Source organism: Trachypithecus francoisi, unplaced genomic scaffold, assembly GCF_009764315.1.
Source record: "Trachypithecus francoisi isolate TF-2019V2 unplaced genomic scaffold, Tfra_2.0 Lachesis_group13, whole genome shotgun sequence".
Classification (NCBI taxonomy): domain Eukaryota; kingdom Metazoa; phylum Chordata; class Mammalia; order Primates; family Cercopithecidae; genus Trachypithecus; species Trachypithecus francoisi.
The window spans coordinates 9,193,466-9,216,379 of NW_022681458.1; the positions used below are offsets into that span (position 1 = coordinate 9,193,466).

Sequence of the window (22,914 nt, forward strand, 5' to 3'; positions counted from 1 at the left end):
GTACACATGACAGAAAACCCAACCTGAACTAGCCTAAACCGGGAGGAAATTTGCTGGCTTGTGTAACTGAATATTCTGCATGGCTGGCCTGAAGCCCTCAAGCATTGCCATCAGAATTGAGGTTCCTCTGCCTCTTGGCTCAGTTCTGCTCCTCACTGAGTAGTCTGCAGCCTCATCTTCCCAGCCTCTTAAGTTCAAATCCCTGAGGGACAAAACCATATGTTTCTTCCCTTTTCGGCAACCCCCCAAAAAAAAAAAAAAAAAAAAAAAATCCCAGAACTCCTTCTGATTGGATGACTTGGGTCATGTGCCAACTCTGACCCAACCAACGCAGCCAGGGCACCTCAGGCCACTGATTGGCCCGGACCAAGTCACGTGTTCTGCCCTGGGGCTTGGCTGAGTGTGCTAGAGGGGAAGTTCAGAAAGAAAGCTGTGGCCTGGTGGCTTACGCCTGTAATCCCAGCTACTCGGGAGGCTGAAGCAGGTGAATTGCTTGAACCTGGGAGGCAGAGGTTGCAGTGAGCCGAGATCACGCCACTGCCCTGGGCGACAGAGCTAGACTCCGTCTAAAGGAAAAAAAAGCTGGACATTGCTTCAGGGCATTACTGCCAAGAAAAGGGTGAAGGAATGGCTGCTGGTGACAAAAAAATAACAGATGTGCCCTGAGACCTTATGGAATCCACCAGCAGCTCCTTTCAGTAAGGGATCTGCTCCCTGTCCAGAGCCTCACAGTAGGGTCCCCACATGGGCGCTTGTAAAATGAGGTTGCTTCAAGTGACCACCTGGTACTTCTTGTTGCTGTGGGTGACAGCCTTGACAGAGAATCCATGGAGGCACACCATCGATCCTTGGCTGTGCTCAGGACTTCATGGAATCCACACCAGTCACTGGCTGCCAGGCCTTCTCTGCAAACAATGCATGTGTCATTCACCCAGTATATAAATAGGGTCAGTGTGCCAGGCGGCCTTAAAATGTTTCAGCCATGTTTCCTAATCTGTGCTTCCTTCACCTCTCTGAGCTCAGGGCAGACCCATGAGCATAGGCTGAGGTATCCCGAGAGGAAGAGCTCAGAGCACAGCTCTGCCCCATTCCCTGGCTGGCTCTGCCCATGCCTCCACGGGCTTGGGGTACAGGGAGGACAAGCAGCGACACTGCAAAACTGACCACACTTGCATCCAGGAGATAGGCTGCTGGGCAGACAGGTTGGGCATAGCAGGGGGACAGGCCTGTGAGGCCCAGCCACACTGAAGCAGGCCCCAAATAACATGGGGTCCAGGGATTCCATCCTCATGAAGCAGCTCCCACCAGGAGGGGACCACGCAGCGGCCAGGGCCCTGAGGCAGGCAGGGCTGGCCTGTATCTAGGACACAGGCATCCAACCCGCAGAGGTGGCTCGGTAGAGGCAGGCTAGGGCCCTAGAGGAACTGAGATCTGGGAGGAGTTATGAAGGGCCAGAGGCTGAGGATACTGACCCCAGGGCTTGTGATAGCAGTAGAGGAAAAGCAGTACTGGATCCTGGGACTATGTAGCCCACAGCCAAGAGAGCCAGGAAGTAAAGCTGGGAGCCCCTGACTCCCCGCCCCCCAATCTAGTGACTAAGTCATTCTAGTCATTCCAGTGAAAGCCCCCCATTCAAACTCTCAAATTCCCCTAGTGTGCACTCAGGGCAGCAGTCCCAGTGAGGATATGTTGGGTCCAGTGACGGTGTGTGGAATCCAGCGAGGGAGCGTGGAGTCCAGTCAGCGAGGGAGTGTAGAGTCCAGTCAGTGAGGATGCGTGGAGTCCAGTCAGCGAGGGAGCGTGGAGTCCAGTCAGCAAGGGAGCATGGAGTCTAGTCAGCGAGGGAGCGTGGAGTCCAGTCAGCGAGGGAGCGTGGAGTCCAGTCAGCGAGGGAGCGTGGAGTCCAGTGAGGGTGTGTGGAGTCCAGTCAGCAAGGGAGCGTGGAGTCCAGTCAGCAAGGGAGCATGGCATCCAGTCAGCGAGGGAGCGTGGAGTCCAGTCAGTGAGGGAGGTGGAGTCCAGTCAGTGAAGGAGGTAGAGTCCAGTGAGGGTGTGTGGAGTCCAGTCAGTGAGGGAGGGTGGACTCCAGTGAGGGAGGGTGGAGTCCAGTGAGGGAGGGTGGACTCCAGTGAGGGTGTGTGGTGTGCAATGAGGGTGTGTGGAGTCCAGTGAGGGTGTGTGGAGTCCAGTGAGGGAGGGTGGAGTCCAGTGAGGGAGGGTGGACTCCAGTGAGGGTGTGTGGAGTCCAGTGAGGGAGGTGGAGTCCAGTGAGGGAGGTGGACTCCAGTGAGGGTGGTGGACTCCAGTGAGGGAGCGTGGAGTCCAGTCAGCGAGGAAGCGTGGAGTCCAGTCAGAGAGGAAGCGTGGAGTCCAGTCAGTGAGGGAGGGTGGACTCCAGTGAGGGTGTGTGGTGTGCAGTGAGGGTGTGTGGAGTCCCGTGAGGGAGTGTGGAGTCGAGTGAGGCTGTGTACAGTCCTCCATGAGGGCCTGCATTTTCTGTGTGCTGTACTTGGCGCTGGAGATAACTGAGGAGCAGGCCCACCCCAAGAGGGCAGTGTACACACCAAGCATGTGAACAGAGCATGGCAGGAGCACCTGTGGCCACAGGGACGCCCAAGACCGTGGAAGAGTGGACCCCTGCTTCCAGCTTTAGTTCCACATAAAGGACTCCGTCCTTGGGAGGGGGCATCAGTCGCCCAGAGGAAGGCCTGGGAAATGACCACTGACTGTCACATCTGACTGGGGTTCCAGCAACACAGAGGGAGAAAGGTCTTGTTTGGGTGGGGGGATCAGGGTGGTGGAGGGTGACTGACATTGCCGACCTTGGGACCAGGGCCCACTGAAGGGTCTTTCCTGGACGGAACAGAATTCAGGGGGCGCTTTACAGTTCCTCTGTGTCCACCAGAGGGCACCCATTCCTTGCTAATCTTTTAACCCGGCCTCCGGTGGGAGGCCATTCGGGGACTTTGGGAGTGGTATCAAGGTGACTCCGGGCCCTGAGGCATATCCTCAGGCAGTGGCTAATTGTGTGCTAGGTTCAGGACTAGGGGCAAGTGTGTTCTGCTAGAAGCAGCAAATGCTGTTCCTGGCCAAACCTTTGGTTGGATGAGGCAGCTTAGACAGCGGAGGCAGTAAGCTCTGCTGATGTTGGGTGTCTCGGGGACCCTGACAAGGCAGCCCTGGGCCCTGGCTCATGCCTCATCCTATTGTTGCCATTTTGCAGAGGAGGGGATTGAGGACCACAAGGTTCAGTTATTTGCCTCATGCTAACATGGCTGCCATGTCTGTGCAGACCAGGGCACAGCTTTTCCCCTTTCAGGGGGCCTTGTAGTAGTGCTTCTGAGCGGGACTGCAGCCTGAAGGAGCTGGGTTAGACCTGCTTGCTCTCTGCTCCAAGTGCTGCCTGCCCTGTGTGGCCTTCCTTCACAGCCTTCGCCTGCACTCCTGCCTTAGAGACATCCTCCTGGGCAACGAGCTTGGGAACATTGCAGTACTGAGCTGCCTTGGGTGGCAGAACAGAGAGGAGCCAGCGTTTTGGCTCCAGACCCTCCCTTTCTTCCCTGGATGAGCCATGATGCAGATACCCAAGCTGTGCAGAGGGTGTGGGGTAGACACAGGTCAGAGGGTCCTTCCTACCAAGGCCTCAACCTGCCCCTGATCCTGATGGCAGCTGCCTGGGGACATGCTGAACAACCGGCCTGAGCAGCCCCATGAGGGTGACTAAGCTCCAGCCAGAGAAGGGCAAGGTCCCCCCAGAACTCTGGCAGTGTGAACCACAAAGGTGGGGGAGGGGCATAGAATGGAGCGGACATGGTGTCAAGGGGCAGGCAGAGGGAGCTGGTCTCTCTTGCTCTTAAATGCACCCATTTCCCTCCTTCCCAGCGTCTCCCTTAACCCAGGCCAGGCCTCTGCAGACACTTTACTCTGCTCCTGGGAGTTTTCCTGCAGAAACTCCTTGATGGCTTCCTCAGGTCCTACCTGGGCAACAGGCCCACTGGCAGTGCCTATACAGGTCCCGGCCCCTGCAGCTCTCATTGGAGGATCCCAGAAGGTTCTTGGTGAGCTCTTATCCTCACCTCCACCTCTGAGGGCATGAGCTGGTAGCACTTCCTCCAGTCGGTTATCCTGACCCACTGCTCACAGCTCATGTGTGAAAATTCAAACAGCACAATAACTTCTCCAACTGTGTTCAAGGGGCAGGGTGGGCCTGCCCAACTAAGCTAAGGGACCTGGAGACCAAAGGTTGGATGACGGCCAGGCTGCACCAGTGCCAAACCAAAAAACCCTAGGCATCCTAAGAGGCCGGCAGGTACCACACGCTGCCGGCAGGGGGAGCCACGTCATGGAGCTAAACCGGTGAGGCCTGCAGAGGCAGCCACCACTTAGAGGAGTCTTGGCAAGTTCCCTTTTGGCCTGTACCACCACCACCCTGCGCTCCACAGAATGGCAGTCCCGTGTGGCCTGTTTCCAGTGTCTAGGACTGCATGCCCCCACACCTCCAGGGCACCAGAGTCCCCATGTGGCACCCAGTGATGAAGTCCTCCTCCCCAGTTTAGGCTTCTTGGGACAATCACTGACTGCCCCAGTAGGCAGCCCCCCCACCCAACTGCAGCTCAGTCCTGCCCACCCACCAGACTGCTGCCCATCACAGGTCACATCCAACTGCCTCCCAAAAGGTCTTCAACCCACTGTCCCCAGGATCCTCCCCTCCTATCCTAGTGCCCTGGAAGGTCTGAAGAAACTGAAACAGAAAAACTAGGCTTGAGACAGCTTTGTTAGAACAACTCAGCAAAATAAAATTCCTGTTTATTGTTGGACAACATTGTTTCACACATACATCAAACAGGCCAAAAAAAATAAACAGCAACTTCATAGACAAAAAAGGAAAAAAAGAAACCTTTTATCTTTGGCCTTTTTAACCATCTCATACAAACCACTACTTATAGTACAGCTAAGTACATACACAAAAAAGTTACTGGAATGCTCGGAATAAGATTGTTTTTCTGTTGTCGTTTTTGCTTTTTTACAAGGTTTTTTTCTCCTTTGAGATTATAATGAACATGGTCACACCACAAGTAAAGTCAGAAGTAGGACAGAGAACGCTCCGAAGGCTGGTTTGGTCATCCGAGATCATTAAAAATGGCTGACCCTAACAATATGTACAAAAATATAAAATGTAAATAAAAAATACAAACAAATTTCCTTTTTAAAGTACTTTTAAGAAAAAAAGCAGGGCCTTGGAAGTTTTGGTTCTTTTTTCCTCCCCTGTTGCAAATTCTCATGGTTTGGGTTGGGTGGTGGAGAGCGCGTGTCATCTGCGGGTGGCACTGCCCACGGTGGGCGGGCGGGCCTCTCTACTCGAAGGTGACCACGTTTAGATTCTGAGACGGGAAGTGGAGGGTGAATAGGTCACGGCGGCCTTTTTTTTTTAGTTTAACTTTTCCTTTTTTGCTGTCTAGTCATCCTCGTCGGTCTTCTGCTTCTTGGTATCAACATCGTCATCCTGGGCAGAGAAAGACTGTCAAAGGCCCCTCCAACCCCAGCGGCCCTATCCAGCCCACTGCCTCAGCTCCCACAGGCAGAGCAAGAACCAGGGAGCCCCAGCTCCACAGCCCAAGGCCTTTGCTCTGGGAAGTGGAGCCCAGCCCTGTTCCTTCCTGTTCTTAAGATTCAGGACCACACAGTGGCCACCTACAAAGTCAGAAACAGTCCCTCTGCTAGAGGTAGGTGGGAAGACCCAGATGGCAAACCCCGTTTCTTCTCAAGCCAGAACCCACCTCATCATCTTCAGCTGCCCGCTTGCCCGTAGCTGACTCAGCTTCCTCATCTTCATCTCCATCCTCTTCCTCACCTGGAGAATCAAAGGCCAGGTAAACCACACTTCCCTCCTACTGTGGCTCCTGAGGAAATCCCGAGGAAGATGTGGCGGCCTGCAAGGTCCCTGCCCTGCCTCTGCTGCCTGCAACTGGGCCCAATCAGGACACCCATGCCCACTGCACAGGTGGGAATCTCCAGAGAACAGAGGCCCAAGCAGCTGCACCCCAAGAAGCCAGCCCAACAGATCTGTGGCTTTCAGAGCTGCAAGAAACAAACTTCCAGGTGTGCGAGTGAGTGTGAGTGGGCATGGCCACAGTTCCTTGTCAGGGAAATGCTCCCTGACTCTACAGGTGGGTGCCCACGGTCATGTGGTCCACTGACCCCAAGTACCATGGTCCCACTCCCAGGAGCCCCAACTCCTTCCCTTCTGCCAGACAAGGCCAGGAAGAAGTACCTGAAAAGGGGAAGACAGACAAGGCTACTCACCATCACCTTCTTCCTCCTCTTCCTCTTCCTCCCCACCTTCTTCCTCTTCTTCGTCTACCTCATTGTCAGCCTCTTGCTCCCCGTTTTCCTCATTCTCCTCGACAGAAAACAGACCACGTTCTTTACCAGCTGGCCCAGGGATGGACAGAGCGTTGCTCCTGATGCCCAGTCTCCCACCAGAGGCTGCCAGCTACATCTACAGCCCAGCCAAGCCCACCCGAGGCCTTTCTCCAGTCAACACCCTCCAGGCTCCATCATGAACCCTGCACATTAACTGCCCCAAGGCAAGGGCAAGGGCTTCCCCACCCTGGGACAAGCCCAAACTCAGACTACCAGAGCTCCTCTAAACCTATTCTTGTTCAGGTGCTGCTCGAAAGGTTTTTATAAATATTTAACTAGCAATATTCGCGCCTCGAGTAAAGCTCACTGGCTACGATACTGCCACTGTGCAAAGCTATATATATATATGTTTAAAGTAGAGCAGGAAAAACTTTGCGGGGCGGTAGCTGCCAGGGCTCAGGAGCAAGGCGGACACTCACAGCATTCCCGTTAGCAGGGGCGTCTCTTCCATTTTCTGCCTCTTCCACAACTTCCTTCTTCTCCTTTAAGTCCTTCAAAAGGGAAGAAGGAACCAGTAACCAGTAAGTCTTCCGAGCAACCCCAGGGTAAGCAAATGCGCTGAGAACTACCAGTCTGTTCTGTCCATCCCAAATTAAGAGTCGCACGCGACACGTGGAGAAGGGCCTAATGTCCTTGCGGTCCCTCTCCCACTGGTCCCTCTCCCACTAGTCCGGTGAAAGGAAGGCCGGCGGGGGCATCTGTGATCGGGTTTCCCATCCTTTAAGGCCCGTTACAGCGGCCTCAGTGGCCGTTCCCACTGGCCCCTGGCGCTGCCTAGGAAAGGAGCCATGTGGCGCCACAGCCCCAACCCGTCGGGCCGGGTGGACGAGCCCCGGACACTCACGCCCATCAGCCTGCTTCCAAGAGCAAGGAACCCGCCCCTCGAGCCGTCTAGGAAGGTGGCAGGCTATGTCTCAGAAATAAATAAGGCGAGGAGGGAGGGGCCTGCGCTCAGGGAGGGCCCCACGGGCGCGCCAGCCTGGAAGGCCCGCGAGGCCGCACCGCCCCGGCCAGGTCAGGTCTCTGAAAAAACCAAAGCATACCGACCCCCAAATCCGACCGATATTCCTAGAGGCTGCAAACCGCTGCTTGGCGGTGCCCCAGGCCGGGGCCTGCCGCCGGAGTAACCAAGTCCCGGCCTCCCCGCGACAGCTAGGGGTCCCGACCGCACCTCGCGGGTGGGACTCCGCCCAGGATCCAAAAGGCACCGCCGCCCCTGGGCGCCCGGTAATTTTTTCCACACGACACAGCCGCCAATACCAACAGGCGTCGGGGCCTGCGGGAGCTCCTCGGCCGCTATCCGGCGAGCAGCCCCGGGCCACCTGTCGGCCCTCTCCGTCCGGCCCACCCCGCTCCCCGGACCCCAGCTCCGCCCGCTCTCGCCCCCTGGCGGACAAAGTCCCGGGGAGCTGTGGGGGCAGGGAGGTCGCGGCGCGCAGGCGCGCATCCCCCGCCCGGCGGGCTTTGCGCGCGGGCCTCGGCACGCACCGCGCGCAGGGAGCACGTGGCCCGGGGCCGCCGAGTGCGTCCCTTGCCTTGGAGACTCCGGGCGGAGAGGCAGAGCGCACAGTGCCAAGCGCGCGGGTGGCGCGTCGGTCGGTTGGCCTCTCGATTCGACGCCCCACTGCCGCCACCGCGGCAGGCCCGAATGTCTGCATTTGCCGGGCCAAGTCCCGCGGGAGGTCGCCCCGAAGTCCGCCGGGCTGCTTAGGTCCGAGACCGTCGGGGATGCGCCTCTTGGGCTACTTCATCGCCCTCGCGGGAAGTCACCTTTCGGTGCTTAGCAGAAAATCGAACACCCAGGCCCCGCAATGGGGACGGTGTTCTCCCCCAACAAACTGGTTCCCGGACTGAGCCCAGAAGGGGTCCCTGAGAGCCCCTACGGAGATACGGGGCCCGAGCTCCGCTCTGCCAAGAAGTCGCCCCTGGGAGAACCAGAGGTGACGCCAGGGGCACAAGAGTTAAGGAGACGCCAAGGTGACTCGCGCCAATCCCCGCAGGGGCACGAGGGGCGCGGACGAGGGCCGAAAGATTAAGAAAAAGCCAGTCAGTCTGAGAGCGCTGCGCTCCCGCCGAGGGCGGAGACGCTACCCAGAGCCGGCAGTGGGACGGAGGCGGCGCCGACAACAGGAGCGGAGCCGCGCCAGGCGCGCAGGACCTCACAGCCGAGGGCGGTGAACCCGCCACGGGGCCCGGGCGCCCCCCAAGTTCGACCCTACCATCGGCCTGTCGCGGCCGCCGTGTTGGCCCGCGTCGCCCCGAGCTGCGGCGCACACGGTAGTCCCGGGCAGCCGCGGGGGGCGCCCATCGTCGCCCCAGCGCCGTGCTGCACTTTCTCTTTCCTCCCTGCGGCGCGTGGGCTCTCGCCTCCTCAGCCAAGCCCGGCACCGCGGGTGCATGACTGAAGCTGGGCGGCCGCTCCCGGCGCACTCACCTCGAAGGGCGCCCACCCCCGCCTCCCAGAGCGCCCAAAGCGGATAAGCCCGTCACACCTCCGCGGGGACTGCCGACGTCGCGGCCAGCCGGCCCGTCGCCCCATCCGCCTTATCGGGGCTTAGTCCAGATAAACCACCTCAGGTCCGCTGCAGGGCGCGAAACCGGCAGTCTGGCGCCGAACAAAGAGCAGCGCGGCCGGCGGGCGCTCGCCGCCACTTCCCGCGGCCGGCCCGCGCCCCAACACGCGCCCCCCAGCACTTCCGATTCCCAACGCGCTCGAGTTTCAAAGTTATTTCCGTGCGCCCGGCGGGCCGGCGACCCCCAGACAGGCCCTTCCCCTCCCGCCGCCACTCACACGGGTCACAGACGAGTTTCGAGAGCCGTGAGAGGGCCTCCGCGCCTAGCCCTCGGCCCCTGAGGGCGCCCAGCCCACTCCCCGACGGGCATCACGTCTGCCCGCGGCGGTTCCCGCCCCCTCCCCCGCACCACACAAAGAGTGGGCTGCCTGAGGGCACCGCGCCGGGGGCGGGCCATTTCCCCGAGAGAGGGAGCAACAGCGGGCTTGAGGCAGTCCAGCTGCTGCGCGCCAAACACCGCCCGGGCGGCGGCGCGCGGACCCCGAGGGGGCGGGCGGCGTCCAGCCTCACCTTGGTGGTGATTTCGGAGCTGGTGTCTACGGCTGCGTCTGACATGGTGGGGCACGCCGGTGATCCGATGCAGGGGATTTAAAAAGAAAGCGAGAGTTCAGGGACTCTGGCGATAAAGCTGCCGGAGTCCGCGGCGGCGGAGGAGGCGCGCGGCGGAGGCGGCTGCGGCGAGCAAGGAGGCGGACGAGGAACAATGCAAAGATGGCTTTTCAGAGCAGCCAGTGGGGGACTCACGCGGCGCCAGAAGCTTTAATATAGATTAGTGGGCGGCGCTCGGCTTCCCATACCCGGCCGCTATTGGCTGAGCGCAGGGAGCGGGCGCTCGCTCATTGGCTCGATTCCGAACAATGGACAAGCGTGCTTAAAGCGGCAGTGCCCCGGCGCGTCCCGCGCTGCGCAGTCGCCGGTCGCACTGTCATTCAAGGCCTGATTTTGCCGGGTCTCAGCGGCGCCGAGTCCGCGGGGGAGGGGTGCGCGAGCGCGTTCCGGACGCGCGCTCCCGCAGCTGTTTTGCTGGGGCTGCTGACGCAGAAAGCCAAAGCGCGGCAAAGCTGCCCGCCCAGCCCCCTTCCACCTCCCTCCCGCCCTCCCCGCGGCTGCTCGGAAGGAGGGGGAGGGAAGAGGGGGCGGCGGCGGGCGCACGACGGCTGCCAGCGCGGGGGAGGGGACGGCGGGGTGCTGGGCCGCGCTCGCCCCGGGCGGTGCCCTTCGCAGTGCCCGCGGAGGTGCCCGCCCCCCGCGCCTGGGCGCCTTCGACCAAGGATTGTCCCACTGCAAGTGGACGGCAGCCCCACGACGAGCAACGAGGTCCCGAGGCCGAGACCCGGGCACCTGGGCCGCCCCGTCCCTTTGCCATATCCTCGCGCCCGCCCAGGGGCAGGGCACCCCAGTCTTGTGGGCAGGCGACCCAGTTTGCCCACCATCAGGTCCGGCGTCCGTCGGCCAAGCCAGTCGACAAGCAGGCACCGGGTCAAGCACACAGGGATTCATGTATCAAGGGGACTCGATGCGCGATCCCGCGATGCGCGATGTCCCTCGAGTGGGATAGCTCGCGGGTCCCGCACGGCATAGCGGTCCCCTCACTCTAGGGCTCTGGTTAGGGTCTGTCCCGAGCGGTCACTGCCGTCGCGACAGCTTCAGGGCAGCCTCCTCCAGGGACCCGCCGGGTCATCGATTCTACCCTTCTCCCACCCCATTGCTGGACTGCGATGGGCACATGAACATTACAGTTACTCGGGGAAAATAATCATCTCTTGAGCCAATTGGGCTAATCTTTGGGGACTGCCTGAAATTTGGGGGGCCATTAGAGAACCATGCGGAGCCCCGAGAAAGGGGAGCATCAAGACGCCACACTCAAGATGGCGCCGGGCTCGGCAAGCGTGGCGTGACGTAGCGATCTAGCTCACGTGGGCGATCCGACAACAGCTGGCTACGCCAGCCTTATCGCCACCGCACTTGGCTGTCGAACTAAGAAGTCGGTTGTGTGGGAAAAAAGACCAGAATAGGTGGAAAGATAGTCCAGAAATTTACCTGTGCCACACACAAGATGGCGAGAGGTAGGGTTCGTCCCTGTGCTGCCAAAAGGGGGCGCCCGACACGGAAGGCGGGACTCCGGAGAGACGAGCGCACATTGGCCGAGAGTGGCGGGCGAACACAAAGTTGACGCTTTGCGTCCTTCCATTGGCAGTTTCTTTCGTCTGTCTCTCCGGTGCAGCCGAGCTGGGAATGAGGAAAACCCGGAGTGTGGGATCGTGGATGGCGGACGATGCCAAGTCCAGCAGAGCTTGCGCTCAGGGTTAGAAGAGAGACTGAGTCTCCCTTCTCGGTTTCATTAGGTAATGGGCGACATGGTTCCACCTCCACAACGGGGCTTTGCTGAGCTTAGCACGCACTCTCCCTGCGGGGAAGAGGCGCGCAGTGCCGGGCGCCACCCCGTCTCCCGCACGGGTTAGGTCCGCATCCCTGTTCCCAGGTGCCTGTCTGGCCGCTGGACTGTTGGCCTTTCCGGGGCGAGTTTTACTTTAGGAAGAAGCCCGGGCTCCAGGTACTTTAGCCTGAGGAAACGTGGGACAGACGCTGGGCAGGGCGGGGATACCGCGCCAACCCCAGCTGCCCAGCGGTCGGCCTCCTATGCAGCGGCGAAGGGACGCCCCCTGGGTCTCCGCCCTGCCCCCAGGCGCCCCAGTGGCTAGAGGTGGCATTCTCCTCTGGACGGGCGCGCCCCAATTCGGGGGACTCCCACAGTGCTGTTCTCGAGGACCACGCATCTCAACTCTTTGTCCAGTCCCCTGACTCCCACTGCCAGTCTGTCTTCACTGCCGCGCAGACCTGGGGCCGCCCGTCACAGAGAGGAAGGGCTCCTTGGCCTCAGCCACCGTGACCCGCTCCTTTGTGTCACATTCGCAGAGAGTTGGAGGGATTATGCGTCATCGTAAACAGGGAGACAGAGCGCCTTGCACCTGCGGCGCATCCATTAAGTTCCAGTTACCCTCGAGGGGATTGTTTTTTCCACAAAACCCAGATGCGGTGAGAGCCTGGTTTGTGCCACCTCTAAGAATCGAGGCTTCCCCCTAGTCTGGATGGTGGCCTTCGGGCAGTGGCCTGTGTGTCCACAGCTGAAAACCAGACTTGACAGTTACGGATTCAGGCCGCTGTGGGAGCGGGAAGGTCAAACACCCAGGAGGAACTGATGAATGTGAATTTCCCTCTAAGAACTGCTTTGCCTGGCTGGGCGCGGTGGCTCACGTCCGTAATCCCAGCATTTTGGGAGGCCAAGGTGGATGGATCACGAGGTCAGGAGTTCGAGACCAGCCTGACCAACATGGTGAAATACCGCCTCTACTAAAAATACAAAAAGCCGGGCCTGGTGGCGCGCACCCGTAATCGCAGCTACTTGGGAGCCTGAGACAAGAGAATCGCTTGAACCCGGGAGGCAGAGGTTTCAGGAGCCGAGATCACGCCATTGCACTCCAGCCTGGGCAACAGAATGAGACTCTCTCAAAAAAAAAAAGAAAAAGAACTGCTTTGCCTGACGTTGTTCTCATGCAGGTGGCTTTGCTAGAAATGGGTGAGGAAGGCTCATGCCCATCTGGTTCCAGAACCACCACTTAAATTTCCCAGTCACTGAGTGCCCGCTGTGTACATGGCAGTGAGCCTTTGGCTCATGCTTCATTTTCATGTACAACGTGGGTAGGACAGTTATGGAGTTGAACCATATGAAACTGATGTTTATGTAGGTGAAAACCAACTGAAAATCAACACATTTACAGGTTCAACTTCTGATATAATCCTCCTTTTAACAAATCAAAAAAAGCAGACCTAGGGATTATAGCAAGGGACTTGGATCAATGATGAGGCCGAGGCTAAGTCCTAAAACAGAGGAATCTGCATCTTTAGATGAGCCCTGGGGCGGAAGTTGCCCCCATGGACTTCCGTCTCATCCCAGAAGTGTGGTATCTGACAGCTCATAGTGGTGGAGTTATTTGGGCTATGAAGAACTGTGTTCCTTCAGCAACAGATAGCTCCCCACCTCTTTTACTGTTTTTTGTTTGTTTGTTTGTTTGTTTTGAGACTGAGTCTCTCTGTTGCCCAGGGTGGAGTGCAGTGGCGCAATCTCAGCTCACTGCAACCTCCACCTCCCGGGTTCAAGCGATTCTTCTGCCTCAGCCTTACAAGTAGCTGGGACTACCTTACAAGTAGCCGGGACACCATGCCTGGCTAATTTTTGTATTTTTAGTAGAGACAGGGTTTCACCATATTGGCCAGGCTGGTCTTGAACCCTGACCTCATGATCCGCTCACCTCGGCCTCCCAAAATGCTGGGATGACAGGTGTGAGCCACCGTGCCAGGTGCCAAGCTTTTTTTTTTTTTTTTTTTTTTGAGGCGGAGTCTCGCTCTGTCGCCCAGACTGGAGTACAGTGGCCAGATCTCAGCTCACTGCAAGCTCCGCCTCCCGGGTTTACACCATTCTCCTGCCTCAGCCTCCCCAGTAGCTGGGACTACAGGCGCCCACCACCTCGCCTGGCTAGTTTTTGTATTTTTAGTAGAGACGGGGTTTCACCGTGTTAGCCAGGATGGTCTTGATCTCCTGACCTCGTGATCCGCCCGTCTCGGCCTCCCAAAGTGCTGGGATTACAGGCTTGAGCCACCGCGCCCGGCCTTTTTTTTTTTTTTTTTTTTTTTTTTGAGGCTAAGTTTCACTCTGTTGCCCAGGCTGGGGTGCATTGGCATGATCTTGGCTCACGGCAACCTCTGCCTCATGGGTTCAAGTGATTCTCCTGCATCCCTCAGCCTCCCAAGAAGCCAGGATTACAGGTACCTGCTACCATGCCCAGCTAATTTTTGTGTTTTTAGTAGAGATGGAGTTTCACCGTGTTGGACAGGCTGGTCTCAAACTCCTGACCTCAAGTGATCCACCCGCCTCAGCTCCCAAAGTGCTGGGATTACAGGCGTGAGCCACCATACCCGGCCCACTCTTGCTGTTTCTGAACGGACTGTTCTTCCTGTCCACTGTCACTTCCACTCATTGATACATCTCATGCCTTATGTTATTACATAGGAGGTCAGGCACTTCTGTGGCATTACCCTTCAAACCCCCGGACATGCTGGTGTGCCCTGGTAGGCCTGCTTTCCTGACCCCAGGCTGAGATACAGTGGGCTTGGGCTAGAGCTGCTGTGAGCAAGGGGCCCCCTATGGCCTCCAGGCATGTTTTGTTTTGTTTTGAGACGGGGTCTTGCTATGTTGCCCAGGCTGGACTACAACTCCTGAGCTCAAGCTATCCTCCCACCTCAGCCTCCTGAGTAGCTGGGACAACAGATGCTTACTACTGTGCCTAGCTTGTTTTGGGGGAATTTTCACAGGGACACCTCTGGGCGTCACACTGTCCACATGGCCCACAGGCCTCTCCCTGGCCAGCCTGAATAACACATTGATTTCATCTGCCTGTCCCTGTGGGCACTTCAGTTTGCAACTAAGCCTTCCCCTAAAGCCATTTACAACATATTTCTAATTGGTTATCTCACAAATCTGCTTGATCCCTAAAAGATCAGACAGAATGTATTTTTAAACTGCCTGGGTTCAAATGCCAGCCCTGACATACACTAACTTTGTGAATTGGGAGAGTTACTTTCTCTCCTCTAAGAAATAGAGAGGATGGCCGGGTATAGTGGCTCACACCTCTATTCCTAGCACTTTGGAAGGCCTAAGCAGGAGGATTGTGTGAGCTCAGGAATTGGAGACTAGTCTCAGCAACATGACGAAACATCATCTCTACAAAAAATTTTTTAAAAATTAGCCGGGCATGGTGGCATGTGCCTGTAGTTCCAGCTACTCAGAAGGCTGAGGTGAGTGGATTATTTTGAGTCCAGGAGGTTGAGGCTGCAGTGAGCCATGATGGTGCCACTGTACTCCAGCCTGGGCAACAGAGCAAGACTCTGTCTTAAAAAATAAAAGATAGGCCGGGCGCGGTGGCTCAAGCCTGTAATCCCAGCACTTTGGGAGGCCGAGACGGGCGGATCACGAGGTCAGGAGATCGAGACCATCCTGGCTAACACGGTGAAACCCCGTCTCTACTAAAAAATACAAAAAACTAGCCGGGCGAGGTGGCGGGCGCCTCCCAGCTACTGGGGAGGCTGAGGCAGGAGAATGGCGTAAACCCGGGAGGCGGAGCTTGCAGTGAGCTGAGATCCGGTCACTGCACTCCAGCCCAGGCGACAGAGCGAGACTCTGTCTCAAAAAAAATAAAAAATAAAAAAAAAATAAATAAATAAAAATAAAAGATAGGCTGGGCACGGTGGCTCACACCTGTAATGCCAGCAGTTTGGGAGGCTGAGGCGGACAGATCACAAGATCAGGAGTTCGAGACCAGCCTGGCCAACATGATAAAACCCTGTCTCTACTAAAAATACAAAAGATTAGCCGGGCATGGTGGTGCACGCCTGTAATCCCAGCTATTCTGGAAGCTGAGGCAGAAGAATCCCTTGAACCCAGGAGGTGGAGGTTGCAGAGCCAAGATTGCGCCATTGCACACCAGCCTGGGCAACAGAGCAAGACTCCGTCTGAAGAAAAAGAATAAAAATAAATAAAAATAAGCTGGGTGTGGTGGCTCACACCTGTAATCCCAGCACTTTGGGAGGCCGAGGCGGGCAATCACCTGAGGTCAGGAGTTCGAGACCACCCTGGCCAATGTGGTGAAACCCTGTCTGTACTAAAATTACAAAAATTAGCTGGGCGTGGTGGTGGGTGCCTGTAATCCCACCTACTAGGGAAGCTGAGGCAGGAGAAGCGCTTGAACTCGGGAGGCGGAGGTTGCAGTGAGCCAAGATGGCACCACTGCACTCCAGCCTGGGTGATAAGAGTAAAACTCCTTCTCAAAAAATAAAAAATAAAAATAAATAAAAATTAAAAATAAAAAAGAGAGGCCGAGCACAGTGGCTCATGCCTGTAATCTCAGCACTTTGGGAGGCCGAGGCAGGGAGATCACGAGGTCAGGAGTTTGAGACCAGCCTGGCCAACATAGTGAAACCCCATCTCTACTAAAAACACAAAAATTAGCCGGGCATGGTGGCGCATGCCTGTAGTGCCAGCTACTCGGGAGGCTGACGCAGGAGAATCACTTGAACCCGGGAGGTGGAGGTGGCAGTGATGTGATATCGTGCCACTGCACTCCAGCCTGGGCAACAGAGTAAGACTTCATATTTTTAAAAAACATAAAAATAGAAACAAATAAATAAATAGGATAATAATAGTTACTACTTTGCAGGATTATTGTGAGAATTGAATAAGTTAATATTCAGAAAGTGCTTAAAATAGCATCCAACACATCTGGGAAACCATTGCACCCCATTTTCCAGCTACCATCTATACCTAAGTGGGTTGGCTTTACAGAGCTTGTAGGACTCTGGACAAAGGAACAATGTTTTCAGCAAGTTCTTTCTGTTTTCAGTGGGAAGTGAGGGCACTGGCCTCTCTAGTTTCTGGAAGCCTGTGATTTGGTGCCCGACATGCTTGGCAGCCCCTCTGGCCTCAAAGGCATGACAGAGTCTGGGAGGCAAGCAGAGTGGAGCAGGTCTCAAAAACTCCCACCTTCCCGCCCTTCAGAAACCCAGGAGTTTCAGGCTGTGGTTTCCTTATCCAGGCATAAGGGCCTGGGGAGCTGCCAGGAGCCTTTCAACCCTCCCGCCTTGTGAGCCTGGCTGGGATTGCGTAAGAGCCCCCAACGCCTGCTCCCTCAGCACGCCCAGACCTGCTCATTCTCCTGGGGAGCTGTGCCAGAGACCTGGCTCCTGGTACCCACACAGGTCTGGCTGCCCTGGGAGGTTCCTACCTGGTAGGGAGAGGGTGGGAAATGTCTCTTAATGTTCCAGGCCTGCCCCCAAACTGATGCCAAGTCCTGTGGAGCCTAGGTAAGGAGGCTGGGAGAGGTGAGTGTGCAGTGTGCACGACGCCGCTGCCCCTGGACAGTAAAAGGCCATCGTGCCAGTCCTTGACTCCCTGTACACGTGCTCCTTCAGATCCCTCCAGGAATCCTCTGCCTGCCTATGTCACTTCCTGGCTGTCTTCCCTGGATCCCTCCGTGTGTGTGCACCAATTTGCATAGCTCGAGTTCCGTGGGTGTTTTGCTTAAGTTCCGGTTCCACTTTGTGAGTAGGTGGGCCCAGCAGCATGACAGCAGGGAAAGGTGCTAGTTGGGGGAGCACGTGAGCAGGCACACACCTGGGCACCCTGCCGTGAATGCCCACAAGGGCGCTGCACCGGAGGAAAGGTTGGACACCACTATGTGACTTCCTGCCACGTGGCCCACGTGGGAGCCCAGAAGACCAGGAGGCCCAAGTAGGCCCTGAGGAGGATCTGTGTGCCCGTGCCAAGCCAGGAGGCCGAGTTCTGATAATCGTGAGGGTGAAGAGGGCAGGCTCTGTGACATTCTGACACTTAACTCTTTCCCCTTGTCTGTTAATTTTTTTTTTTTTTTTTTTTGAGATGGAGTTGCACTCTTGTTGCCCAGGCTGGAGTGCAATGGGGCAATCTTGACTTACCGCAACCTCCACCTCCTGGGTTCAAGCAATTCTCCTGCCTCAGCCTCCTGAGTATCTGGGATTACAGGCATGTGCCACCATGCCTGGATAATTTTGTATTTTTAGTAAGATGGGGTTTCACATGTTGGTCAGGCTGGTCTTGAACTCCCGACCTCATGTGATCTGCCTGCCTTGGCCTCCCTGGGATTACAGGTGTGAGACGCCATGCCCAGCTCATTTTTTTGTTTGTTTGTGTTTTGTTTTGAGACAGGGTCCCACTATGTCACCCAGGCTGGAGTGCAGCAGCACGATCTCGGCTCACTACATCTTCTCTGTTCATCTTAAATGGGTCTTTTCTACCTTCCCTTCTCCCCTGGCAGAGAATCTCCCCACCTTGTTCGGGGAGAAAGGTGAAAGGAGCAGAGGGCAGAGGTGAGGGGAGGACACACCACCAACTCGGACTGGCTCACCCTGCTCCTGCCGCAGGGGGCTACAGACGGGTGACCCACAGTCCCTGTTTGACTGAGGGATTCCCAGGATGCAGGACTCTCAGTGCCACAACCAGAAAAACTCCTGGGCAAACTGGGACATGTTGCTCATACTAGTTCACTAGTTCACTCCTTATCACACATTGGGAACAGTTCTTTTTTTCTTTTTTTTCTTTTTCTTTTTCTTTTTTTTTTTTGTGAGACAGGGTCTCACTCTGCCACCCAGGCTGGAGTGTAGTGGTGCAATCTCTGCTCGCTGCAGCCTCGACCTCTTGGGCTCACGTGATCTTCCCACATCAGCCTCCAAGTAGCTGGAACTACATGCACGCACCACCACACCCAGCTAATTTTTAAATTTTTCGTAGAAATGGAGTTTCCGTATGTTATGCAGGCTGCTCTCGCACTCCTGGCCTGAAGTGATCTTCCTGCCTCAGCCTCCCAAAGTGCTGGATTACAGGCGTGAGCCACTGTGCCTGGCCAAAGAACGACATTTCTGAAGAAATCTGTAACCACCACTAAGACCACGAGTCCCTGTGGCCCTCCATCCAAAACCAGCCTCCCACTGAGATCCATCTCTCTTTGCCGCAAGAACCCAGGGTGACAGAGCTACGAAGATACTGGGAGCATTTGGATTGCACATTGCAGAGCCGGGGAATTGAAGGGCTTAGGTAGATCACAGACCGAGCTGGTGCCCAGGATCAGGACCCCGGGGAGGGCTCTCAGCTGCCCCTGAGGTAAGGGTCGCTAATCAGGTCCAGAGCATGAAGATCTGTTCCTTTCTAGCTCCCGGCAGAGCAAGTGTCTCTAGAAGGGGAAGAGATTTCTCAGGGTCCTTTGAGAAACATTCTCTCCTCCAAAACGTTTTTTGAGAATCGCACAGGAGGAATCTCACTTGAACAATTCTATAGGAAAACCTCAAAATAGGATGCAGCATCACCCAGAACTGAAGCCTCATCAGGGAGGGGAAGGCAAGGTGGGCGCCCTTACCACATGTGAAGTCCGAGGGGAAAGCTGCCAATCAGCACCTGGACTGAGAGCTTCCTGAGCTGTCCTCAGCCTCAACGAGTTCTCCTGGGCCTGGCAAGTATAGCCCTACCTTAAATTGTGGTCATTTATGGCCCCTGCCAGCATCTTTCTCCTGGTTATGCCATCCTCTTGCTGTTAGATGCTGTAAGCGTGTTATCTCACCGGGCATGGTGGCTCACGCCTGTAATCCCAGCACTTTGGGAGCCTGAGGAGGGTGGATCACCTGAGGTAAGGAGTTCAAGGCCAGCCTGGCCAACATGGTGAAACCCCCTCTCTACTAAAAATACAAAAATTAGCCGGGCACAGTGGCAGGCACCTGTAATCCCAACTACTTGGGAGGCTGAGGCAAGAGAATCGCCTGAACCCGGGAGGTGGAGGCTGCAGTGAGCCGAGATCGCACCACTGCACTCCAGCCTGGGGCGACACGGTGAGACTCTGTCTCAAAAAAAAAAAAAAAAAATAGCACTGAGCAGACACGTCTCATCCACTTCGCTGCTGGCATGATCTCAGCATTCCCACTTGCTAAATGGAGAGAAGAATATGGCCCAGCTCCCGGAGAGAGAGCATTGTGGCTGTTTGTCCGCACTCTGACCTGACAGTTCACGGGGCCGTGGTGTGAGGCACAAAGTCCCTGGTTAAGACATTTTTGAGACCCTGAAGTATGAATCACCTTGGTATGAATCCGTTTCCTCTGGGGCCTTAGGTGATACATTGGAAGTTTCCTTAATTAAGATTTTCAGCAGCTTGGCCGGGCACAGGGGCTCACACCTGTAATCCCAGCACTTTGAGAGGCCAAGACCGGTAGATCACCTGAGGTCAGGAGTTCGAGACCAGCCTGGCCAACATGGTGAAACCCTGTCTCTACTAAAAATACAAAAATGAGCCAGGCGTGGTGGCGTGTGCCTGTAATCCCAACTACTCAGGAGGTTGAGGCAGGAGAATTGCTTGAACCCAGAAGGCGGAGGTTGCAGTGAGCTGAGATCATACTATTGCACTCCAGCCTGGGGGACAAGAGCGAGACTTCATCTCAATAAATAAATAAATAAATAAAAATAAATAAAATTTTCAAGGGCTGGGCACAGTGGCTCACACCTGTAATACCTGCAATTTGGGAGGCTGAGGCAGGAGGATCACTTAAGCCCAGGAGTTTGAGACCAGCCTAGGTAACATAAGGAGACCCCCATCTCTATGAAAAAAAAATTTTTTTTTTATTTTGAGACAGAGTCTCACAGTGTTGCCCAGGCTGGAGTACAGTGGTGAGATCTCAACTCACTGCAACCTCCGACTCATGGGTTCAAGCATTTCTCCTGCCTCAGCCTTCCAAGTAGCTGGGACTACAGGCACTTGCCACCATGCCTGGCTAATTTTTGTATTTTTAGTAGAGACAGGGTTTCACTATGTTGGCCAGGCTGGTCTTGAACTCCCGACCTCAGGTGATCAACCCACCTTGGCTTCCCAAAGTGCTGGGATTACAGGCGTGAGCCACCGCGCCTGGCTGAAAAAATTTTTAAATAGCCGTATATGGTGGCACATGCCTGTACCCCCACCTACTCAGGAGGCTGCGATGGGAGGATTGCTTGAGCCCAGGAGGTCAAGGTTACAACGAGCTGTGATTGAGCCACTGCACACTGCAGCCTGGGTGAGAACAAGACTGCCTTAAAAAAAAAAAAGAAAACTTTTAGGATGGTAAGGATGGTATGATGTGTTCTGTAATGCTCTTCAGAAGTGTCTAGTTCTCAGCTGGGCGCCGTGGCTGACGCCTGTAATTGCAACAATTTGGGAGACTGAGGTGGGTGGATCATCTGAGGTCAAGAGTTCAAGATCAGCCTGGTCAACATGGTGAAACCCCATCTCTACTAAAAATACAAAAAAATTAGCAGGGTGTGGTGGCTGGCACTGAATCCCAGCTACTTGGGAGACTGAGGCAGGAGAATTGCTTGAACCAGGGTGGTGGAGACTGCAGTGAGCCAAGATCGCACCATTGCACTCCGGCCTGGGGAACAAGAGCGAAACTACACCTCGAAAAAAAAAAGAAAAAGAAAAAAAAGAAGTGTCTGCTTCTCTTAAGGCTGAATTTGGATGCAAGGGCATTCATGAGGGAAAGTAAAATGTGTTCTGAATACCTGCAGAAACAGATGAAAGAAAAATTAGAAATTTGTCATTCTATATGAAATGAAACAGCTCTCAAAGCAGGGAGAGATGGGTGTCAAGAAACATTCTGGCTGGGTGCAGTGGTCACACCTGTAATCCCAGCACTTTGGGAGGTAGAGGCAGGCAGATCATGAGGTCAGGAGTTCGAGTGAAACCCTGTCTCTACTAAAGATAAAAAAATTAGCTAGGCATGGTGGTGTGCATCTGTAATCCCAGCTACTCGTGAGACTGAGGCAGAGAATTGCTTGAACCTGAGAGGCGGAGGTGTCAGTGAGCCGAGATCGTGCCATTGCACACTGGGCTGGGTGTGCAAAAAAAAGAAAAGAAAAGAAAATTAATGAAAAAAGATCCTTAGCTGAGAACCCTGGCTTTCAAAGCCTTCAGCTTCGTGGAGAACTGTCGCCTGGCAGTAGTAGAGTTTTGCCATGCTTTGTCACCATTGCAGCCGCTCCCCTCTCAGGTCCCTCTGCCCCAGCCATAGTGAGACAAGGAGCTCACTGCCTGCACAGGATTCATGCCTAGGCTTGATTGACACTGGTCCTAAACGGTCCCTTTACTTCCCCCACCTCATTCCCCTCATGCAGGGCTGACTTCAGCACAGATTTCTAAGCATGGACGGCCGTGTCAGCACCTGCCTCCCTGAGGGCCCTGTGAGCTGGGTGTGGGCAGGGGCAGGCATGGCTGTGTCCTCCACTCAGCTTGAGTGAGGAAGCATTGCCCAAAGCCCTACAGTTATTCAGCAGCAGAGCTGGGATCTGAACCCCACCTGGCTCCAGAGCCCCATACACCTGCAGTTGCAGCCTCAGCTTCAAGGGGAAAAGTCACGAGCAGTACTGCCACCATCCACGTGCCAGACCCCTTGACCACCCCGTCCCCTCACGCACCACAGAGGGGATCTTGGGGTGTCCTCTGTTGATTGGTAAGCAGTTTTACTTTATTTCATTTTATGTATTTGAGAGGGGGGTCTCACTTCGTTGCCCAGGATGGTCTTGAACTCCTGGGCTCAAGCAGTCTTCTCACCTGGGCCTCCCAAAGTGCTGGGATTATAGGTGTAAGCCACCGTGCCTGGCTAGGAGTTTTATTTTCACAAACTGAGGCCCTCATTCTCCAGCAGATGCCTCAAAGGTGGTGTGAGGGTAGGGAGGGTGTCCCAGATGAGTGATTTCTAGTTGTGAGGCAAGATTTTTCTGGTAGGACCTGGTGACCTGGGGGCAGGACATTTTGCAACTGTCTGTTGCCAGAGGCTCACTAGAAGGCCCACTAAAAATGTGCTCCTGGGGTGTTCTCTTGAGATTTTTCATGGCATCAGTAGATAATTGGTAACATCTGCCTTGAACATGTTTCCAGGCTAACCTATCCCATGGCCTTGCTCCAGAGCTGGGCCTGGAAGTGCCGCATTGCACAATGTTCCTTTTAAGAGGACCCGCAGGACAAACTTATTTCGGGCCTCAGCACCAGCAGGACAGTGTGGCTCGGTGTTTAGGAGCACAGGCTCCAGGTGGCCCCTTCTGTGAGTGAGGCAAGAGCCCCCTGGAACTGGGCTCCTCACCTGCTTGTGTCATGAAGCTGAGTCCTTGGACAAGGGTGTGACACCTGTGAGCCACTTCTCATATGTAAAACACACAAATAATAACAACCTCTTGGCCAGCTGGTGGCGCATGCCTATAACCTCAGCACTTTGGGAGGCCAAGACGGGAGGATCACTTGAGCCTAGGAGTGCAAGACCAGCC

At 55.6% G+C, this 22,914-nt stretch overlaps 1 protein-coding gene and 1 non-coding gene across 6 annotated transcripts; both read right to left on the bottom strand.

The window, feature by feature from the left end:
- Positions 1–4,771: 4,771 nt before the first annotated feature.
- PTMA (prothymosin alpha) lies at positions 4,772–9,750 on the bottom strand. 5 transcript variants are annotated; one of them, XM_033229857.1, is made up of 5 exons: positions 7,595–8,630; positions 6,843–6,914; positions 6,304–6,397; positions 5,778–5,851; positions 4,772–5,503 (listed from the first exon to the last, which is right to left on the bottom strand). In XM_033229857.1, the coding sequence occupies exons 1-5, from the start codon at positions 7,868–7,870 to the stop codon at positions 5,456–5,458; spliced, it is 564 nt and encodes a 187-aa protein (XP_033085748.1). In that variant the 5' UTR covers positions 7,871–8,630; the 3' UTR covers positions 4,772–5,455. The 5 variants fall into 5 exon arrangements, with proteins under 5 accessions (XP_033085748.1, XP_033085747.1, XP_033085752.1 ...); XM_033229856.1 differs by having other exon boundaries at positions 6,304–6,400; XM_033229861.1 differs by lacking the exon at positions 7,595–8,630 and adding an exon at positions 7,268–7,345.
- On the bottom strand, positions 6,621–6,759 carry LOC117095566. Its single transcript, XR_004442083.1, has one exon. It is a non-coding gene; the product is annotated as a U4 spliceosomal RNA (small nuclear RNA).
- Positions 9,751–22,914: the final 13,164 nt, after the last annotated feature.